Source organism: Daldinia vernicosa, assembly GCF_022497035.1.
Source record: "Daldinia vernicosa strain CBS 139.73 unplaced genomic scaffold F5Y00scaffold_28, whole genome shotgun sequence".
Lineage (NCBI taxonomy): Eukaryota > Fungi > Ascomycota > Sordariomycetes > Xylariales > Hypoxylaceae > Daldinia > Daldinia vernicosa.
In genome coordinates, this window is record NW_025953944.1 from 380,788 (window position 1) to 400,776 (window position 19,989).

Consider the following 19,989-nt stretch of genomic DNA (forward strand, 5'->3'; position numbering starts at 1 on the left):
ACACCCTTTTTGACCGGAATTAATTTTATGTTAAGTTGGTTGGTGATTAACTTGGCGATTAAAAGTAATAATGTGGTAATTTGAGGCGTATTAGTTGAGTTGCCTGATTATAGCCGGCCATCTATAACCCGCCATCTCTTTCCTTTGGACCTTCTGGCATTTAACGGGATGCTGCTTGTCGCCTCCGACCCGCTCAGGGGCGTCGCTTCGAGGCATTGATGTCCGCGGCGCTTACACTAGGCCGTATTGCTCGAGACTGTGACCAGGAGCGACACCGGTGGCGGTGTAAAGTGTCACATAGCGGTCCGCGTCCGATCCCCCGTTCCCTCCTTGACCGTACGGCCATAGGTAATCGGGGCTAGATAGGCCCGCAACATAGTAATGTAGATTATGGTTATCTACGACCCAGGCTTTTTCTAGGAAAGCTATTAGGCATGACGAGAGACGGCTGCGTACTCTCTCGGCAGCAGCCCCGTAGAACTCGAACCAGTTGCGACGGTGTAGAACTTCTGCTTGATCATCATTGCTGCCATGAAATCAAGGGTATATAGGGCGTGTAGTTTAGGTCCTAGACGTTGAAAGAAGAGTAAGAGTCAGTTATAATACAGTTATAATATTAGAACATGCGTGTGCTATTATCATTCCAATTGATGAATAACCATGTGGACATACGAGATAGGGGTGGAAGGCACGGGTGCCAAAGTATGAAGATAAGAACAGGATTATCATGCGCTAATATATTATAAAAAGAACTTACTTGTAGCCTCCATTGGAACCACAAGGAGTGTGTGGCCATAATTACAAAGTATATATGCCAGCTAGCGCCATGATATTTGACACTGCCATCGAAAGGTAATCCATACTAGGGGCCCTAGGAATTCTATGTTAGCAATAAATATTCTATAGGCGATCTATGAGGTGATTCCTCTACTTACCAGTGTAGATAGCTTTAGAGGAGGTGAATATATTAGAAGCCACTTAGGTAGGTATGATTGCTGAAAATCAGCATTGGTGTACAGCGGCGTAGACATGCTGTCTGGAACAAGGATATTAGCAGATTTAGCAAAAAAACTTCCATTGTGTTATTGGCATGAGCAATATTTGACAGGAATAAGCAATAGAAATAGGTGAGCAAGAAGTATCTAATGTTAGAAGCGACAATGGGAACTAGTCAAAAGGGGGAAAAAGTAACAGGACGGGAGTAAAAAGAAGTCGGGAAGGAGACCTACTATAGTTGGGAATATATTAGGCGTACTAAGGTATATGCCATTGATGGAGTAAAATGTATTGATGAGGGTAGACCATTATTATAGAAATAGGTTTCGTGTAGTGGGATAAGAGTTATTATTAATGAGGGAGCTGGTGGAAGTCAGTGATGGTGGCTCAAAGGAATAGATTGTATTTAACTTACTATTATAGATAAACTCCAAGATTTATAGGAGTTTATCATAGACGCGACGCGACAGTATGGTGAAGGCACTGCAGGCGGCTGAAGGGTTCACCCTGGGTATTTCCCTGGGAGGTGGGCAGTAGATGAAGAGTTAATGTAGAAGATGATAGGTGTATTTAGAGGGTGAGAGGGTGGGAGGGTTGTGGATTGTTAGAAGTTGGGAGTTGGGAGTTGGGAGTTGGAAGTTGAAAGTTGAAAGTTGAAAGTTGAAAGTTGAAAGTTGAAAGTTGAAAGTTAGAAGTTAGAAGTTAGAAATTAGGATGAAGAGTAGGTATATTGAGAGGCAACTTTGAAGGAACCGGGATGCTTAAATAAATAAAAGAATTGAGAGCGCTCCTGCAGTTGTAGAAACCTTAGGGTTGGTTACAAAGAGTGAAGAGTAAGTCGCGACCTTGTGATGGTCGGTGCTTTGGTGGTCGGTGCTTCTCTATTATCAATAATTGAGGCAGGAGCCGAACAATCAAGAGTCAAACAAGCAAGAGCGAAGTAGCAAGTGTTGTGATCACGAGGTGTATCTATTACACCGCCCTATATGGTCCGTGCACAATATTGATTCAATACCTACATACATCTACATATCCCTACCTGTTGCTATTAGAGCTTCAATGGTACATATATGAGGTATATCTAGGTATAAGAGGAGAAGAAATAGCATTGCTTGAGGATAGCAACAGCAAGAATCCCACAGCATTTCCAATAATATGGTCTAATTCTGAAGAAAGAAATATATACAGACTGGGACATGGGGTGAGAGATAGTACCAAATTGTATTTAGACGAACTACATAGGAGAACCAGCTTACAAAGTACATCTACGATAGACAAGTACAATAATAATAAATGCTCATGGCCAGAAAATGAAGCGAGAGTTTGATCTGTTCATCCCGGAAAGCACCTCCTTACTCCCTACAACACAATATAATACCAGTCTTGAGCAACCAGGATGCTAACAAGCCATAGAATCCAACCCTAGAGCTTCACGATATTGGGCTTTCAAAGCACTCTGCATCCATCTCATTACCTTCCCCCCATTTATACACGGCGTTGCCGAAATACTGCCAGCCCAGCTTCCGATACAAGCGAATAGCATCCTGATCTTTGATCAAGGCAAACAAGAGCAGCCGCTGTCCTCTCCCCCGTGCTTCCTCTATAGCAGTACTAATAAGCTTGCTGGCTGTGCCGCCCTTGCGATTATCAGGGTGAACAAAGAGCCTTCCTATAACTGCAACATGGATATCTTCAGGATGCTGCTTTCGCCACAAGTCCACTGCGACGTCCCCTGCGACACCTTCTGCGAGGGCGATATGTCCCACAACAGTCCCACCAACTTCAGCAACCCAGGTAGTCTCATGATTGTTGAAGAATTGTGCCGGATCGCCAACTCCTTGTACGGGATACCCGCTATCTTTATAGACGACATTAAGCACTTGAAGACATGCTGGAATGTCATGATCGGTTCGGGGTCGGATTGTTGCCATATCCTAATAGATCGTGGGACAGACGAGGATGATAAATGTTACCCAAATCTCTATCTCAATAGCAGCCCCTCCTAGACGGTGTCCGACGTTGATATCTGCCAAGATTATACTGAGCCAGCTGTGGTACCAGTCACCGGTTTCGGACCCCTCTCCGCCTGGAAGCTTGATAAAGCACTTAGTAGAGGCCGTAAAGCATGTATAGACGTAACACACCAAGACGAGACGGCCAACGATGTTATGGATAATACTGCCCTTTTTTCTTTCTCCTTTTACGCGTCCTATCCTACCGAAGATATTAGTACCTATACTTGTATATATATATTCCTCGGATATAAACATATATGATCACATACACCCATATAACGGCTCGTTGAGATTGTACTTAGTATTAATGAAGATAGAGGTGAACCGATTATACTCGACCGCATATACGCAAATAGTGTGAACAGAACGATTTCCGACGTTAGTTAATTTTTATCTTAGCCCGCTCCACCCTCCTAGCCATTCCCTTTGATATCCTAGTATTATTCATTATCAAATGCCTTCCCTAGTTCCAGAAAAGGGGTAGACTATAGATCAATACACCAGTTTCTCTTACAATATAATATGTATGGTGATTGCACTAATAATACAGAGCAGCAGTTATGGTAACCTCTCGAGAATTATCAGAGTAGACCAAACTCGGTGGGCATTCTTAGAACTTTTCGAAATCAAAACATCCTATTCTCGTAGGACCCTTGCGTTAGATAATCTCGAACAGTGCAGACAACTTCATTAGGCGCATGTGATTGAAGAACAAAACAAAGCCTAAAGAAGAACTACAGTTAATCCGCCCAAGGTCGATATATATATATATGTCATTTAACCTGATGTACACTTTATCGTACTCGAAATTGCTTCTTTTAAAGTAAAAATATCAAGCTTCTTGGAGCATCTTATTGCTAAAGTCGGCAACTAGGCTAGACACGTTTATGCGTCCTGATAGGCCGATAGAAGTGTAGCTTAGTTAACGTCTCTCGACGGCACTAAGCTACAACAACGTCAACGAAACAATAGAAAGTTGATGTCCAATATCATAAACCGTCCAAGTCCCCAGTGAGACCTACAATGCGGAAAATTATGTATGCTCCGATTTGACACGCTCGCTTAGTTATAGCAACTATCGGGACGTTCTGATATCCAGCTCTGGTCGAATGGGAATGTAATAGCAAGACAACCATGCTAATAAAGCTTGCTATAGAAAAGACGCTGATACTGGCAAATGTTTCTTTCCGTATCTTAATCTTGCGCTGGGTGAAGTGGTAGCAGAGGGTTAAGATGGTGGCTATCCCGATCCAGGCTGGCAGCAGCAGACCAGGGTCTTGAGAACCACCAACTAGGTATACGATCCACGACGTCAGATAGGCGAAGGCGCAGCTAATGGTGAAGAGGCGCACAACTGTCGCTTGAGGCGTGTAGTTGATAAGCCAGCGTGACATGAGACAGTCGGTAAAAAAGAAGGCAAGATATGCAGAGGCGTAGCACTAGTGAACAGGGTCAGTACGACAAAAACGATGTAACAGGGAACATAAGACAAGCAAGTCCGTAGCTAGCAGAAGCAGAAGCAACATACCCATATAACAGCCAATGCCGTCTCGGTCAACCTCAAGGAGGAAAGACTAACATTATGGCCATGATCTTGCTCGGACAGGCGTAACAGATCGGCAAGCAGGAAACGCAAGGCGTAGCGAAGGCCCCAGAGTATAGGAGGGGCGATAGAGAGTAGACGACAGGCGGAGAGAGTATGATGCCAACGCTTAGGTACGCCGAGAGCGACGGCGACGCGAGGCTGCAGAAGGGAAACAGCTACGACTGGAGCGGGAGGTATATCGGAGGAATCGGTGGGATCGGTAGCATTTGTGCTGGAGGAGGGGTTCCTAAGCCTTGGGTTGGCCATTCAAGGGGCCTTCCCGCAGACGGCTTTAAAATAGCTAAGATAATAGCTAAGATGGTCTAAGATATATATATTAACTAACTACCTCTGCCCAACCCCCCAATTTGATTTCCTATATATTATCGAGTTGCACGTAATCGATTCGACTTGGGCCATAGGAAAGTGGTGATGTGATGGGTAAGTGGCAGCGGTTTTTAAGCACGAGACGAGACAACGGGGATAAAGGCCGTTTGGAAATATCGAAAGTCGTATAAATAAATGCGTTCGGTGCCTTTTTTTTTTTTTTTTTTTTTTTTCCTCTTTTTTTTGGTGGGGGGAGATGCACCTACACAGTAATAAATATAGGTGTGTTTTGTTGTATGTACCTATGTATGTGGTAGGTAGATGGGATTTATATATAGTAGGTGGTAATGGTAAGTAAGAAAGGTAGAAAGGTAAAAAGGTGGAAAGATTGGGCAATGTGGCCTGTGAGGTCATATTACTACGTAACACTACCTAAACTCTGAGCAACAATAATACCCTGCAGTCCCCTGTGAACCAAAATCTAATAGGGTGTTTTAGCTTTGATAGGAAGGAGATCGTACCGCCCCACGCTCTAAACCTTAGCATACCCGGGCAGTCAATTATTGGTTATTATTGGTTAGCCTTGTGAGCTTCTCTTCTAGAATTCAGCCCCACCTAAATTTTTTTGATATTTCTCATCACTCATTCATTATAGCGGTTGCGCAACCGGAAGAGGACCGACGACTTCATAATTTCTAACCTCACCGCTCTATACAATCCAATGTCGTCACGGTAAACTTTGACTTGCGAGTCGAGAGCCCATCGAAAAGCTCCTCATCAACAACTCAATCCCCCCCGCCTCTATCCACCTCATCCACCCCCCCTCCAGAACACCATCGAAGTCATGGCCGAACTCCTGCGCCAGTCGCGGCCTTGGCTGCTCTCCTCCATACGCTCACGAGCGCCATCTCCAATTGTATGCGGCCTTTATCGCAGTATAAGCACAACCCCCCTGCGTCCATATGCTGCGAGGAGGGGACCTTCAAGACCAAGGTCGATGAAATCCATTAAGACGAGCGACGTTCAGCAGATGGAGCCCAATATAACAATGTTAATACCCCGTTAGTTCTACCAATCATATATACGTATTACATTTATACATGTACATAAATATTCACTCTGCGCCTACAGAGACCCTCGTGGCCCCTCCTCTCTGGCGATACCCGCGCCAGCCTAAGAAGTTCTTCCACATGTTATGGCTACATATCAAGGCCCGCTACGGATCGCTCTGGGCCGTAATATCCATGAAAGTCATGTCGCAGCCGACCGTCCTAGTTAGCAGACCGCTCTTCAAGTTTCACCGGGCGGCCGCCATCCCCACGGCCAAGGCCTTACACATCCAGATGTCTGAGGCCATGGCCATCGGCGACAAGGAGACCCTGCGCAGCATCTGTACACCCGAGCTGTTCCAAACCCTGGCTGCCACCATCGATGCCCGCCCGCGCGGCATTCGCGCCGAGTGGCAGCTCGTGCGCTACAGCAACACCTGGCTGTACCCCCGCGTCGCCGACTGGCGCGTCGGATACCAGCCCCAACCGAACGGTGACATGAAGATGCTGAAGCAGATCGTGGTTAGCATTTCCAGCGTCCAGCGCATCGCGCGGTATGACGACACCAAGGGCGGCGTTAAAGTCCCTGGCAGCGAGCGCGTGCGCAAGATGACGGAGCACCTTGTCCTGCAGGCCGATATGGATAAGAATACCTTCGAGGCCGAACCTTGGAAGATCTGGGGCACACTACCTGAGACGACGTACGAGGAGTACTTGGCGGAGATAGAGAACGTTAATGCTATTATGGTGGACGAAGCGGGGAAGTAGATAATGACGGGATAGTAAAAAGGAAAGGGGAGAAATAGTAAAAATGTGTATAGTATGGGCTTGTACAAATAAGACCTGTATAAATCGAACTCCAAAGCAGTTAACGTCACTCTAGACTCGCATTATTCGCGAGTTCGAGTATATAATGGTATGATTTAAAATGCCAACCTTATTCCGACATAAAATAACCCTGTATAAAGGGGCGTAATCGGAATTATACCTAGCCCTTGCGGAGAAAATTAAAGGTTGGCTCCATCCGCCAAAACTATAGTCTACCTACGTGCTCTTGATTCTAAATCCCCCTTTCTTATATCGAACACCGCGCAAAATTGGCACTTCGTCCTATTTCGTATCGTAGTAGAACTCGACCTAGAAAAATTTGCCAGTGATCTTGGTAGTCGTAGCGTCTTCGCTCGACCCAGCCAAGGCGTCGGAATCCTCCTGTAGCACTATAGTAGGATAGTCAAGCGCATCGAACCGGGTGCCTCGTACCCTCGATAGCACGTACTGGACTCCCAGTCTTACTCCCAGCGCGCCGAATCCCCAGAGCAAACCACCAACCGGCGCAGCGATGAAGGCGCCAAACGCACCCCAGTCTCCGGTGTATAGCCCTTGCTCTAGAAGAATGAGCTCACCGCCCAACTTGGCGTCGCCATAGTAGATGGTACCGAAAATAAAGACTGTTAGGATTCCACCAAGACCGCCGACTAAGACCTCAAAACCTCGCCACCAGTAGAAGCGTTCCGATAGTCCGAGTACGAGGACCGGGATAGTGGCGGCGGATAGGAGGTCAGATATCAAGTAGATTTGCAGAATACTCGGCGCCTTTAGCGCAAGTACTACCACCGGGAATATAACCAGCACGACCGCGCCTCGGATCCACCAGATATTCAGACGGTTGCGGAAGATATCGTTGGAAGCGGAAGACACCATGGCAGACTGTAAACTGTCGAATGCTGCAGTACTCAGACACACCGACATGACGATGACGATGCCTACGACCCAGTTGGGTAGTTGTTCCAGCAGCAGGAAGAAAGCCACGGATCCGTCGCCGTCGGGCTCAAATGCGCCTGACCACACGGCAATTAAACCAGTACACCCAACTAGCGTTAAGACGATCAGGATAACGACCATGGCCACCGAGACACCTATCCAGAGGTCCTTGTCGGTCTTGGAGGCGAAGGCGCGTAGCCAGTAGTTCGCTAGGAAGAAGTCGTTGGTCAGGATGGCGACGGGTAGAATATAAATCAACTGCCAGCCTACGAGGCTCGAGTTAAGCAGGCCAGAATCAGCGATTAACTCCGGCTTGATATCTGTTTTGACACCGATGGTGATCGTGGCTATGACGATTAGAGCACAGATCATGGCGCCCTGGACGTTGTCCGTGAGGAAAGAGATCTTGAAACCTCCGAGAGCTAGTGTATAGTTGTCAGTATGTACATCGATACCAGTAACAAGCGGTCCCTGGCAATGAACGGGTAGCTTACATGTATAAACAGTAGTAACGACACATTCAACGATAACAACCGGGAGGCCATTCAGCCCAGTTAAAGCCTCAATGACCTGGCCGATAGCAGACAGCTCCGCAACCATATACAGAAACAATGTAAGAAGCGTCAAAGCGCCCAAGTAAAGCGCCGTCACAACGCCATACCGCTGCCTCGTCCACTCCGTCAGGACAAATCCCTCCGGACATTTCCTACGTATAATCGGCGTGAGCGCCGCGAAGATCAGCAGCGGGACGGCTGACGAGATGGCGTATACTAGGACACCCTGGAGGCCTGCAAGAGTAGCAAGCTGCGGGTATGAGAATAGGATTCCCGAGCCCATGGCTGAGAAGATGGTAAGGAGGGTTAGTATATTTAGCATATTTAAAGGGGGGATAAGGGGGACCGGAGCGGCAGCACGTTTCCCACGCAAGCATTAACTTGATCGAGTATTACGGTACAATCTCAGCTTCATATCCGCAGACTCCCGGGGATCTCCCCGCAAACGCCTGGTCATAGACAGAAACAGGAATTGAGGGGTTGGATCCTATCCGAGGAAAGCTGCTTCAATTCGGCGCCCGTAGTGAGCCGCAATCTACCTACCCTCTAACACGGATCCCGGGTGGTGGGGTTCGTGAAAGAAGGAGGATAATTGTTGGATATGGCATAAACCTACTTGTCTATTACACAAGCCTTACTTCATGTCTCGTAGTAGTAGTAGTATATTAAAACGTCAAGACAGTCGGGCGTCCTCTTTGTATGCTGTTCTGGTTGATCGTTGCATAGGTGCTACCGCTCGTGATCCCTAGACGGGGAGGGGGCGATTCGCCTAAGCGCCATGACAATTCCCTACTTACCAGCAGCAATGAAATTGAGCGCCAAAGGGAAGGCTATGAGGAATGTCAGTATGAATCCTATAGGAGGAGATAAACGGGATATGAGAGCAGTAAGATAGGACAGAACGTCGGCTTATCCAGCTCCCATTTGTATTCTAACCAGTTTGAGTTCTATTTCCAGCGAGGAAATCAGCCTTGGACTGATTTCTCATTTTCCAGGCCAAGCCTGTTCCCAATAGCCTATGGTTTCATGATTAGTTTAGCCAGCTGCAAATATCTCCAGTCTATGAGTATAAACATACAGAAAGGCGCCATAGGTAACGTATATAACGGCATTGGATGCCTCGAACGACGGTTGGCCCATTGTCGGGGGATATAAGCGAGGCGCAACGGAGAGGTCAAATCTAAACAATCAGTCTATCTTAAAGGATGCAGTCGACCAAATCTAAACCTATGGCTCTAACATTGGCACAAAGAATGAGCAACGAACCAATAGGTTAAAAACTATGATTTGACAGAAATAGAATGCAACAAAACAAGCTCAGCAAAAAGATTCATTTCAAAATTTATTCACGAGACCATCAGCTAATCGTGTTTAGTATAAGTCCAACTTCCTGATCAGGTTACGGCTAGTTAAGAGTGGGCAAAGTGGGCAGAGTGGCATTGTATCACAGGTATTAGTCATCACGTGATATCAAACTCCCATCGAACCATGTCATATGTTTACCTATGTATAAGGAGGTAAGGTATGAATAAAGAGAATTGGTATTAAAAGAACACTTTAAAGAATCGTGTTTTCAACATGAACATAATACAGCCAAATGTTTTCTCTTTCATAACATCATTCAGACAATCCCGTTCCAACTCCCTATCACCCTTTAACCTCGTACATATTAGGTCCTATCTTTTACCGAGACCTTACGAAGGAGCACTTAATAATTTCACACGTTTCCCTTAATTCCAGTAATCATAATAGTACAGAAAAAAAAGCAAGTTGATTGAAGGGGTATTTCGTGCTAGAAGACATTACGTAAAATATGTGCCTAGTAACGAGCAGTAAGACTACCGGTCACTAGCCAAGTAGAAGGAGATGGATATGCTTGGTTTTTCATTGTGTACTGGCTGTAAGGTTGCGCAGCGCGGTTGGCCCTTGAAAGCCCGTAGAAGGTGGTCGCACAGCTTGCATTTCCATATCCTCTCCGCCTTGAGAAGGACTTCTCCCGTGTTGATTCCGGCGCATCCCAAATCGTTGGTCTCCTTCCTCGAATCGATGCTTGAAACGGTAGTAAGTCGGCGGTCGTGGGCGACACAACACCACAACCCAGTTCTTCCATATGCTACCCTGAGCGAATGCCCTATACCGCTCTTTCTTCAAGAACTTCTGCGAATTGAGGAACTCTCTGGTTGTTTCCCCTCTAGCCATAAGGAAGAGGTGATAGCCCATCAGAGCTGCGGGATACAGGAGGCTTATAAACCCATAGATAACCATGGCGAACGGAACTCGGAAGTGGCTGACTGCTGCTCCAAAGGACACATTCTCCTCATTCGAAAACACTAGTACTTGAGCGAGCGAAGCGCCAACCAAGTAAAATGCCAGGAGAGTGCCAGAAGCTATAAAGGTGAAGAAATATCTGTAGTTGCGTCTCCCAACACAGTTGTTGATCCAGACACAATGATGGTCCTGGGTCTCGACACAGTTATCGCACAAACGACAATGATGAGCCCGGGGAGGACGCCAAATATTGCAAGTTTTGCAGTATTTCGTCGGCACTTCCATTGCTGCGGTGCTCGACTCGGCTGATTTAATCAGAGTCCAGTCGTTAGTCGGGGGTGCCAAACGCAGAGGGTCCTCATGTTCATCCGCCGGGGGGAATTGATGGATGTTCCGGGGCAGGATCTAGGTTCACTCGTTAGTAATCATAGAGAGAAATCATTTACTGTAGGTATCTACTTACCCCCGGATCTGAACCTGATGCGCGAAGGAAAGACGAGATACAGATATAGAACAAGTAGGCAAAAATGATAGGCACAGCAGGTGAAACATGATGCCACAAGTAGGACGCAGAGAATGCGAAAAAGAGAACAGCTGGTAAGACAACAAGGAGGCCAGTCCCAATGTTGATAGGTCGGTGGCGCGTATTTTGCAGACGGCCTCCGATGCAGAATACAGTATTACCCTCAAAATACTCATGGTTATAGCCATGGCCCTGCACCTTCTCCTTGGCCGCCTTGGCTTTTGTAACCGGCATGCTCGCAGTAGCAGGAGTAAAACGAGGAGATGATGCGCCAGAAGACAACTTCTCTGCGCCATGCGTATTACGATTTGCGGGAGTAGCCGCAGACTCGCCTTTCGTCTGTAAGAATAGTCCCGATCGAAAAGATCGTGGTGATCTAACAGGGCTAGGTAGATCTTCGTGATCTCTGTAAGTCTTTGTCTGGCCGAGGTCTAGATTAAGGCCCTTCTCCTCGGCCTTCTTCTGCAAAGGGCGCATACTCTCGCTAAGACTGCCTGTAGGGTGGTGGCCGCGAGTCGGACTTGTAGTAGCGGTAATACGATCATACGGCTCTGTAATCTCTGTACCCCTAGAGGGAGGCAGTTGCGCGTCTCCATCGTCTGTCATATGGCGGACTAGAAGGGGTGCGGGTCTTGAGGTAGTAATGTCCTGAGGTGCGATATGGGACTCATTATCATCCTGCACATATTCGACGCTCAGCCGGTTTTGTAAGCCACTACTAGTTCGTTGCGCGCCTCTCTGAGCTTGGAGCTTCTGAGAACTCATGGGATGAAAGAAGGCATGGGAAGCCAAAGGTACGTGGGTTCGACTTGTAGAGCTAATCGGGCGGCCACTTTTGATGCTGCCACTTATACTACTTCCTCTCTGCATACCCTTCCTCAGCGGAGTCGCTTGCGACCAAGCGCCGCGCGACGAAGAAATGCCAGTTCTCGCAGTACCAGGGCGGGAGTCGGAGGCGCGGAAACTCCTTCTCTGACCGGCAGTCGTCCTTGTCTGCTCTCGGGCAACTCCGTCGCCATCTTCGGACGCAATGTCGGTCATTCGAGACGATATGATACTCGGAGGGCCGGCGGGGAACTGGGGGCTAGGGAAACTGTCGAAACTGTCCGTGCCCTCCGAGGGCGAAGCCGGTTGCGCGGATAGTTGATTTGAAGCCATGTTTAAGGCGATTCGTTTAACTTGAACAGTATTCCACGGTATTCGGCTTCCATGAGACAAGTCCTTATGACATAACTTCCAAGCAAACGGTCGAAATCGTCCAAGTCTTCCAAGAGGTCCGTGACCCAGTCAAGTAGAAACGATGACTAGGAGTAATTGGAATATGTTGTCTACAAAATCATACCCCACAAACAATAACAAATATTCTTAATTCAGTCGGCTCGCCAAAAGAGAGAAATAAAAGAAGTTGGGTAATAGCGTTTGATCGAAGAAGATGATGGTTCGTTTGCCCAAAAGAAGAAGAAAAAAAATCAAAAGAAAATGAAGAGAGCGTCAAGTCAATATCCCTTTCTCCGGAGGTCGGCTGTATCTGCACAGCAGGCGTCGCGAAGGTGTTGGATGACTAGAATACGATGATGTAGCGAAGGCAACCGAAAGGAAAAAAAAGGAAGGACAATCGGGTCGGGTCGAATTGGAGGGGGCCGCGTAAAGTTCGCAGTTGTCGCGAGATAGATGATGTAGTACGGGACTGGATTTGGAAGACGAATTCTAAAGGGGAGCCTTAGGTATGTAGTCATGCATAAAGTTAGCGAAGATTGCGCATGTGCGTATATACATAGCGTATGCAAGTTATAATTATAAATTATAATGCACCGAAGTATGTACTTATCATGCACTAATTAACACGATTTGGGGGAAGCTGGGAGCCGGGGCTGATGCTTACTACATAGCCCTTGCCTAAGATTAAAATCGGTAGGTACACCGCAGCCACGGTACATACTTCTCAAGCCACACGAGGCTATTAAAGCTGTAAAGCCATGGGTTAGGCACATATGTACATACCTACCTAGGTATCTCCATGACGCAAGATGCTACCTCTTATATGCATAACTGGGTAACATGTATTCCATACACACAAAAAAACATATTAGTTACCTAGTGCCTCAAAAGTGAGGTATAAAACCCAAGATCATCAAAGCCTCTCCTCATTGGTCAATTTTGAAGAACTATTACATCGTACCACCCCGAAGCTTCTCTCATCCGCAAACCCGTCCCTAAAATCAACACTCCAAACCCCCGAAAACCACCACTGCGATATCGTGTCGAAAATACCGTTAGCCATGGCCTCTATCATCGCCCGAAGAGCCCTTTCCCAACGGGCATTCTCTACTACCGCGCGCCGCTTCGCTGCCGACCCGGCCCTCAAGGAGGAGACGAAGCGCAACCCCGAACTCATGGTGCGTCATACCCGGAGATCCAACGCCGCGGCTTTGCAGTGGATGCATACCTACATATATACGGAATCGTGTATATCTACTACATTGAAGATGAAGCGGACTATATATGCCTACATTTCTCTAGACAGGTGCTGACTTGACTCTGCTGTTACCAGATTCTGGGAGGTGTGATGGTTCTAGCTCTAGGCGGTGCTGGTCTCTACTTTGGTACGCGCTTCTCTACCTCCCCTCTCCCCGTCTACCGCGCATCGAAAATCTAACACGCTCCTTCAGGCCGCTCTCCTACTAAATCCACATCCGAGGCGCCCGTCGGCCTAGCCAGGGAGGGCATGCCCTGGGAAACCGGCGCAACGGAGGGCAAGTACCGATACCACCCGGGTGGTGACCCTTCTGCCGCACCGAAGGACGCCCCCAGCGCCGTCAACGTCGTCATCGTCCCCGACGTCACCCTGCCAAAGGTATGCACAAATCGCCATGCCTATCCTTATAACACTTTGGGCAATTCATGCTAACTGAGCGAATGCAGCGCCTCCACGAAAAGTACAACAAATGGGGTAAGGAGGGCTACTAGATATGTTCTTCGGGAAGACGTTGGATCGCTTCTTCGATTATTAGAACTATAAGAGGATGTGTCATTTCTAGATTGACTGTACATAACCTAGGTCAAGCATTAGGAAGGCTATTATTATTTATTACCAAAGTCACTAATCCGTCTGTTGAGCTGAAAAGCTAACTCCACAATTCTATTTGTTTACGTATAACTACCTGTTAGTTGAATTCGATATATATGTTTTGTTATGTGTAACTACCAGCTTGGTCTAGGTCATTTACATACGGCATGCTCTAACGACTAGACTGAGGAATCAACGAATGTGATAATAGTAAACCTACATCACTCCTACAAACGATAAACTTAGTCTCGTTCAAAGGCCGTTAGATATCCGTGCTGATAATTTTCTGGTCATCTCTCCCACCGTGATGAAGTCGTTGAAATGGGATGATCCCCTGGCCCTCTTTCCGATTTTCCAGGCATTTTAGGTAGCATCAGGCCAGGCCAGGCCAAATCTATATATGTATACGAAGTAGAAGAGTAGTTATATAGTAGACGTACCTATCTTATAGGCTTACGCGGTTAGCAACTCCACCTCTTGGCTCGTAAGTCCAAATATGTATAGCAATTCGGCCAAGCTCTCGCTGTTGAGACGAGCATTGGCCTCCAGCTGAACCCTCGGCTTTGCGTTCCATGCCACACCCAAGCCAGCAGTGTCAAGCATCAACAAGTCGTTAGCACCATCGCCAACTGCTACTACTTGTTCAAGTGCAACTCCTTCCTTCTTAGCAATCTCGATGAGGAGTTCCTGTTTCCGTTCTTTACCTACGATGCGTCCCTGGACTTCACCAGTCAGACGCCCAGAGTCGTCGATTACAACCTCATTCGCATATGCATAGTCAATTCCAAGCTCGTTAGCCAGCCAACTGGTTAACTGGATGAAGCCGCCAGACAGCACAGCAGTCTTGACGCCTAATCTCTTCAATGCTCTCAGCAATTTGGGGACTCCCTTGGTAACGTCTAATACTGGACGCAACTGCTCGAATATCGTGGCCGGAAGCCCCTTGAGCAGAGCAACCCGTTCTCGGAACGCAGCATCAAATTCCAGCTCTCCATTCATGGCCCGGCTTGTGATGTCGGCAACTTTATCGGCCAGATCTGGAGGATCCGTAATGGCGGCGGCGAGTAGATCAATAACCTCCTGCGTGATTAAAGTACTGTCCATGTCGAAAACGACAAGACGCGGATATCGTCGCCAAATTGTGTCATATTGCAATACGACATCAACATTCCATTCCCTCTCGAAGCGGTAGATAAGCTCATGCCTCCGCAGGTCTGCTAAGGAGAGATAGTTGGGGCATGGAGCCGGGGATAAAGTCAACTCGACGACGAGGGGATGCTCCCGATCATCAAGACAACGATGAGACGACGTAGCCTCGCTAACACCCTGAGGTAGGGGGAAGGTGGACATCAAATGGAGAAAAGATGTGATACATATTGGGGATATGTATGAGCCATAAAGATGATCGAGAGGCTCGGGTTCGGTAGCGTCCGGAGGTTCCAGAGGAAATGCCTCAATGTTGGTAGTTGGTGCGAGGTTTGCGGGAATGTCGGAGCTGGACGAGGCAAGTCTCGGAGAAGGAACCGCTGTACGTGAGGACGTAGACTTGTAGATCAATGTAGCGACGAGTCGATCTATTTTGGTGCCTTTGGGCGGAGCACAGTTTGGATGGGTGAAGTCGTGGCTAGCGCCTTCAACAATACGCGGCGGTTCATCCTTGGAGGGTACACCATTAAAGGGGCTGAATGATTTGGGAGGAGAAATTCTATGGCTTTGCAAATCTTCGACGACGGTGTCTATGCCGAAATTACTATCCAGATGCTTAGGAGGACGGTATTGCTGATGCTCTTTGAGATATGAACTAGTCCTCATGGAAGATAACTGCGGCCGACCCGAGTTCTGCTTCGTGGGGCTATCGTCGGCAGCCATGATGGGATTTATAGAGGGGGGGAATATAGGAAAACTAATAGATGGTGCACTTTATTGTAGGTATAGGGAATGAACTTGCGCTTGAGAGATTGGGTATCAAGTTCTCTCTATGATCGAGATACCATAGGAGGAAGTTTTAGGAGTAATGGAAGTAATACTTAGGCGAGCAGGGAAACGATACCCAACGTTGAGGCTCTATATTTCGCAAGGAATAAAGTTCACAATGAAGTTCACAAATTGCGCGGGGTATTTTTTCCTCACCTGGGCTTTAGCTTTAGTGTAAAGCGCGTGTACTTGACCTGTTCCTGATGGCTGGGTCTATATGAAGTATATGATTGGTCAGTTAAGGTGAAGAAAGGTGAAAGTATATACCTCGGCGCGCTCCGGGAGGTACGAAGTACACATACACGTGTAGTACATGTTTTTTAAACTGTCACTTCGCAAGCGCTGAGTCAGGTACCCGGAGAATTGCCGTAAAGTACATAGTAAAGTAAATACGATGATGCTATTTTATGTAAGTAGGTAAGTCTGTGCACACGCTACCCCAGATTATTTATACCCAAGTTGTCTTAGAGCAACTTGTGAAGCGCTTCAATAAATCTTTTCCAAAAGAATTAGATATAGGAACAAACAAACATGGAGGGAATCGTGCGTGCGGTATATTAATATATGAATCCAGCCATACCATGTAAATACCCCTTACCTATTCCCCAGATCCTTCAGGGTCTAGATGCAATTTCGCCTCTCATCGCCTACATTTACATAGATATGTGTGCAGCTAAACATAGCAGGTACACTAAATAAGTACCTGCCTAGTCCGTAAATGCAAATGATCCCCGGCACGTTAGGAGAAAAGCAGCAATTGTTGGTACGGCTATCGGCCCCGATGACCCGTTCAAGCGGCTCTTTAACCATTGCAACATCACAACATCATCCCGAGACCCGACTTACTCAACTTTGTTTTTTTTTTCTCGTAGCTTCATATGTAATTTCTTTCAACCTTCCGACAACCGCTGCCAATTCGCCATATCCGCTAACGATGGCAACATTCCCTTGTTTGAGCGCTTGCTTTGTAAGGCGTTAGGAGCGGCAAGATTGAAATGACCGGATCAGTTGGAAGACTCCTGTGTGATTGTGTATGTAGATCTTATGTATGCTGATGACAAGCATATCGATCTGATTTCTAACAAACCTCCAAAAGGTGGATATCATCTGCTACGCCTCAAGGGATCGATAGTACTCTGTCAGCACTCTTCTCTGCATAGATCTGCACTGATCGTAACTCTGTCACATTATACAGCTGTTGGGTATCATGTTAATATAACCGAGCACCACGTAAGGGGTGTAGAGAATAGGAAGAGGAAGTCCACGACATAGACAACTATATATAAGGTATATATATTATGTATTGAGGAAGAAGGCAAAATTTGGACCGTCTGGCCCGTGATTGCGTGCTCAACATATAAACCTCACAACTTACGAATATATAAACCTACCATGGCCGCGTCAATGTCAGTGACTCGTGACAGAGAGCACGCAATAAACTCTGTCCAACGTTAACCCACCGGATTCTAACTAATCATGCCGAATATCAACCCGTTTTCGAAAGCCAAGCAAGTATCCATGTCAAGCCGATGGCATCATTCCGTAGCGTCCCGGCAGAGACAAAGCAAGGGCGCCAAAACCACATGGATGGATCCAGTTTGAACCCCAGTCGTTGACGTCGAAAAAGCACAGCTCGGAGCTTAGATCAACAATGGCATCTCAATGTTCAAAGTAAAGAGTACAGCAGTTCTAACGTGGGCTTACACGAGCATGACATCAAGTCAACAAAGAGATGGAAGTCAAATCGAACCGGACCAGAAGTATCGGTAACTCACCCGCGGCTTTTCCTACCCGTGAGAAGAAGGGGTGGACCCAATATTCGGCCAATTAATAGAATTAATAGGTCGGTTATGTTGTCGCAACTACACTAGCGCCGATGTCGTGATCTGTGTCTAAAATTTCTAAAGGCGCCTCGAAGCCTTGGGGCTCCGGCTTGCCGCCTGTTAAATCTCATCTAAGCAGATCGCGCAATACCCCCAGCTCCATATGCGACAGCTTTTTCCCACACGAACAACAAGTAAAAACATCCCGAGAACCGGATTAGTCATGTAAATACGGAGAAATGATACGCAAATACCCTAAGTAACTGTTTTGACTAGACGTTACTACGGGAATTATAGTAGAAAAGTAGATATGTAAGTACCGACTCGGTCTACAGGATAGATTCTCTCTCCATTGTCCCCTTTTATAACTTGAACAGCACCTCTGGCGCTTTTCCCCATAGTGATATCCTCTAATCATACTTCCGGTCCTCTACTCTTCTTCCATCATTGCTCTCTCATCATCCTCAACCCTCTCAAAAACGTCTTCTCAGTGTCTCGTAGCGGTATAATTCGTATTCTCGTCTCGTCATAACCGCCAGTTATCCCAAGTCTTTCAAGTCTTTGCCCACTTGACTTACACCTACCTCCCTGGGGTAAAATAAATCTTCATAAAATAATATAATTCAAGATGGGGTCGTCTTCCTATGTCGAGCGGGCCTCCCCGCGCCACTCATCCAAAGACCTAACCTCCACAACCGATCTGGAATCAGGCTATGCCTCAGCATCGTCGTCGACAGCAGAGTCCACGAGCGAGCTACCCCAAGTGACGCTCACCGCACCACACGTCAAACACCTCAACCAGCAATTAGAAAAGATGAACTCCATGGACCGGCTCCGCTTCGTCAAGATCTTATTTCCCAACCTATACCAATCAACAGCCTTCGGTCTCACCGGCCTAGTATCCACAGACATGCTCTCCAAAATCGAGAAGGAATCGCCTGGCTCGTCGCCCGTCGACCTCATCTTCCTCGACACGCTGTACCACTTCCAGGAAACATACGACCTGGTCCAAAGAGTCAAGGATCGGTACCCCAACATCAAGATCCACACTTTTAAACCCCACGACGCCAACACCACCGCCGAGTTCGAGGAGCGCTATGGCGAGAAGCTATATGAAACCGCTGCCGAACTATACGACTGGATCGCCAAGGTCGAGCCGCAACAGCGCGCGTACGCGGAACTCAACGTAGCTGCTGTCCTGACTGGTCGCCGGCGTTCGCAAGGCGGCGAGCGTGACAAGATCGGCGTGCTGGAGGTCGACGAGGAGACGGGCATCGTCAAGATCAACCCGCTCGTCGACTGGACCTTCGCCCAGGTCAAGCAGTACATCACCGAGCACAACGTGCCGTATAACCCGCTCTTAGATCGCGGGTACAAATCCGTCGGCGACTGGCACTCGACATCTCCCGTGTCCGCGGGTGAGGACGAGCGCGCAGGACGCTGGAAGGGCCAAGAGAAGTCCGAGTGCGGCATCCACAACAAGAAATCGCGGTACGCGCAGTACCTACAAGAAATGCAGCGGAAAGCCGAAGAGGAGCGGCTTACCGCGGCGCTCAAGAGTCTTGAGCGGGAGCAGCAGACTGAGGTCACGGTATGAGTCTGGGGATAGAAACTTACTATATATATATATATAAGTCGGAGCGGGAAGAAGACATTTCACGGCGGGCCAATTAGGATGCATGCATATATGGTTTCGGCGACTGGAACCTCGGGTGATGATTTAGAAAGGGTATTCATTACAATGCGACGGCGTTCAGGCGTACGCTGCTCGCAGACGTGAGCAAGCATATTTTAGGGGGATGATTATCCAGCTAGCAATAAATAAGAGCATTATATTGATAATTATGTCATACATTGACTTATGATCCAATGTTCGACGTGCAATCGTCTGAAAACAACGGGAGCTCATGTGAAAGTTGAATACGAGCATCGATGGTTGTTGGTTAAATATGTAGATGTGTGCATCTATGTACCGGGCGCTTGGCACCAAACAGGAATGGGCAGATCGGGGTCAGCCTCCGGATCAGAATCGGTGCGGGGGAAGGAT

General features: G+C 47.4%; 9 protein-coding genes across 9 annotated transcripts; 3 read left to right on the forward strand and 6 right to left on the reverse strand.

Moving 5' to 3' along the window:
* Positions 1 to 231: 231 nt before the first annotated feature.
* Positions 232 to 533, reverse strand: F5Y00DRAFT_262850 (uncharacterized protein; the record flags this gene model as incomplete). Its single annotated transcript, XM_048011451.1, has 2 exons — positions 232 to 416; positions 488 to 533. The coding sequence occupies 2 exons, from the start codon at positions 531 to 533 to the stop codon at positions 232 to 234; spliced, it is 231 nt and encodes a 76-aa protein (XP_047864143.1).
* A 1,775-nt stretch (positions 534 to 2,308) lies between these two features.
* F5Y00DRAFT_270408 (putative acetyltransferase) lies at positions 2,309 to 2,944 on the reverse strand. The gene has a single exon (XM_048012608.1). The coding sequence runs from the start codon at positions 2,925 to 2,927 to the stop codon at positions 2,427 to 2,429; it is 501 nt and encodes a 166-aa protein (XP_047864144.1). The 5' UTR covers positions 2,928 to 2,944; the 3' UTR covers positions 2,309 to 2,426.
* A 908-nt stretch (positions 2,945 to 3,852) lies between these two features.
* On the reverse strand, positions 3,853 to 5,294 carry F5Y00DRAFT_95396 (N-glycosylation protein-domain-containing protein). Its single transcript, XM_048014368.1, has 3 exons — positions 4,943 to 5,294; positions 4,540 to 4,886; positions 3,853 to 4,450 (listed from the first exon to the last, which is right to left on the reverse strand). Exons 2-3 carry the CDS (start codon positions 4,861 to 4,863, stop codon positions 4,001 to 4,003), a joined length of 774 nt encoding a protein of 257 aa, XP_047864145.1. The 5' UTR covers positions 4,864 to 4,886; positions 4,943 to 5,294; the 3' UTR covers positions 3,853 to 4,000.
* Positions 5,295 to 5,767: 473 nt separating this feature from the next.
* F5Y00DRAFT_262853 (uncharacterized protein) lies at positions 5,768 to 6,740 on the forward strand (the record flags this gene model as incomplete). The annotated part of the gene is made up of 2 exons (XM_048011452.1): positions 5,768 to 5,984; positions 6,055 to 6,740. The coding sequence occupies 2 exons, from the start codon at positions 5,768 to 5,770 to the stop codon at positions 6,738 to 6,740; spliced, it is 903 nt and encodes a 300-aa protein (XP_047864146.1).
* A 369-nt stretch (positions 6,741 to 7,109) lies between these two features.
* On the reverse strand, positions 7,110 to 9,427 carry F5Y00DRAFT_262854 (uncharacterized protein; the record flags this gene model as incomplete). Its single annotated transcript, XM_048011453.1, has 5 exons — positions 7,110 to 8,155; positions 8,228 to 8,572; positions 9,085 to 9,117; positions 9,224 to 9,303; positions 9,366 to 9,427. 5 exons carry the CDS (start codon positions 9,425 to 9,427, stop codon positions 7,110 to 7,112), a joined length of 1,566 nt encoding a protein of 521 aa, XP_047864147.1.
* A 278-nt stretch (positions 9,428 to 9,705) lies between these two features.
* F5Y00DRAFT_239471 (zf-DHHC-domain-containing protein) lies at positions 9,706 to 12,832 on the reverse strand. The gene is made up of 2 exons (XM_048008074.1): positions 11,019 to 12,832; positions 9,706 to 10,960 (listed from the first exon to the last, which is right to left on the reverse strand). Exons 1-2 carry the CDS (start codon positions 12,234 to 12,236, stop codon positions 10,172 to 10,174), a joined length of 2,007 nt encoding a protein of 668 aa, XP_047864148.1. The 5' UTR covers positions 12,237 to 12,832; the 3' UTR covers positions 9,706 to 10,171.
* A 325-nt stretch (positions 12,833 to 13,157) lies between these two features.
* Positions 13,158 to 14,196, forward strand: F5Y00DRAFT_239472 (uncharacterized protein). The gene is made up of 4 exons (XM_048008075.1): positions 13,158 to 13,474; positions 13,630 to 13,681; positions 13,748 to 13,932; positions 14,001 to 14,196. The coding sequence occupies exons 1-4, from the start codon at positions 13,358 to 13,360 to the stop codon at positions 14,043 to 14,045; spliced, it is 399 nt and encodes a 132-aa protein (XP_047864149.1). The 5' UTR covers positions 13,158 to 13,357; the 3' UTR covers positions 14,046 to 14,196.
* Positions 13,997 to 16,646, reverse strand: F5Y00DRAFT_95650 (phosphoserine phosphatase serb). Its single transcript, XM_048014369.1, has one exon. The coding sequence runs from the start codon at positions 16,012 to 16,014 to the stop codon at positions 14,599 to 14,601; it is 1,416 nt and encodes a 471-aa protein (XP_047864150.1). The 5' UTR covers positions 16,015 to 16,646; the 3' UTR covers positions 13,997 to 14,598.
* Positions 16,647 to 18,570: 1,924 nt separating this feature from the next.
* On the forward strand, positions 18,571 to 19,539 carry F5Y00DRAFT_253563 (putative PHOSPHOADENOSINE PHOSPHOSULFATE reductase; the record flags this gene model as incomplete). The annotated part of the gene is made up of 1 exon (XM_048010066.1): positions 18,571 to 19,539. One exon carries the CDS (start codon positions 18,571 to 18,573, stop codon positions 19,537 to 19,539), a length of 969 nt encoding a protein of 322 aa, XP_047864151.1.
* Positions 19,540 to 19,989: the final 450 nt, after the last annotated feature.

Bases quoted from the DNA above. Each gene is read 5' to 3' on its own strand.
- F5Y00DRAFT_239472 (XM_048008075.1), top strand. From the start codon at position 13,358: ATGGCCTCTATCATCGCCCGAAGAGCCCTTTCCCAACGGGCATTCTCT. The intron at 13,475-13,629 runs GTGCGTCATACC...TGCTGTTACCAG, and splicing joins AGCGCAACCCCGAACTCATG to ATTCTGGGAGGTGTGATGGT. The intron at 13,933-14,000 runs GTATGCACAAAT...GAGCGAATGCAG, and splicing joins CCGACGTCACCCTGCCAAAG to CGCCTCCACGAAAAGTACAA.
- F5Y00DRAFT_270408 (XM_048012608.1), bottom strand. From the start codon at position 2,927: ATGGCAACAATCCGACCCCGAACCGATCATGACATTCCAGCATGTCTT.
- F5Y00DRAFT_95396 (XM_048014368.1), bottom strand. From the start codon at position 4,863: ATGGCCAACCCAAGGCTTAGGAACCCCTCCTCCAGCACAAATGCTACC. The intron at 4,451-4,539 runs GTATGTTGCTTC...CCTGTTCACTAG, and splicing joins CGGCATTGGCTGTTATATGG to TGCTACGCCTCTGCATATCT.
- F5Y00DRAFT_95650 (XM_048014369.1), bottom strand. From the start codon at position 16,014: ATGGCTGCCGACGATAGCCCCACGAAGCAGAACTCGGGTCGGCCGCAG.
- F5Y00DRAFT_239471 (XM_048008074.1), bottom strand. From the start codon at position 12,236: ATGGCTTCAAATCAACTATCCGCGCAACCGGCTTCGCCCTCGGAGGGC. The intron at 10,961-11,018 runs GTAAGTAGATAC...GAGTGAACCTAG, and splicing joins CATCAGGTTCAGATCCGGGG to ATCCTGCCCCGGAACATCCA.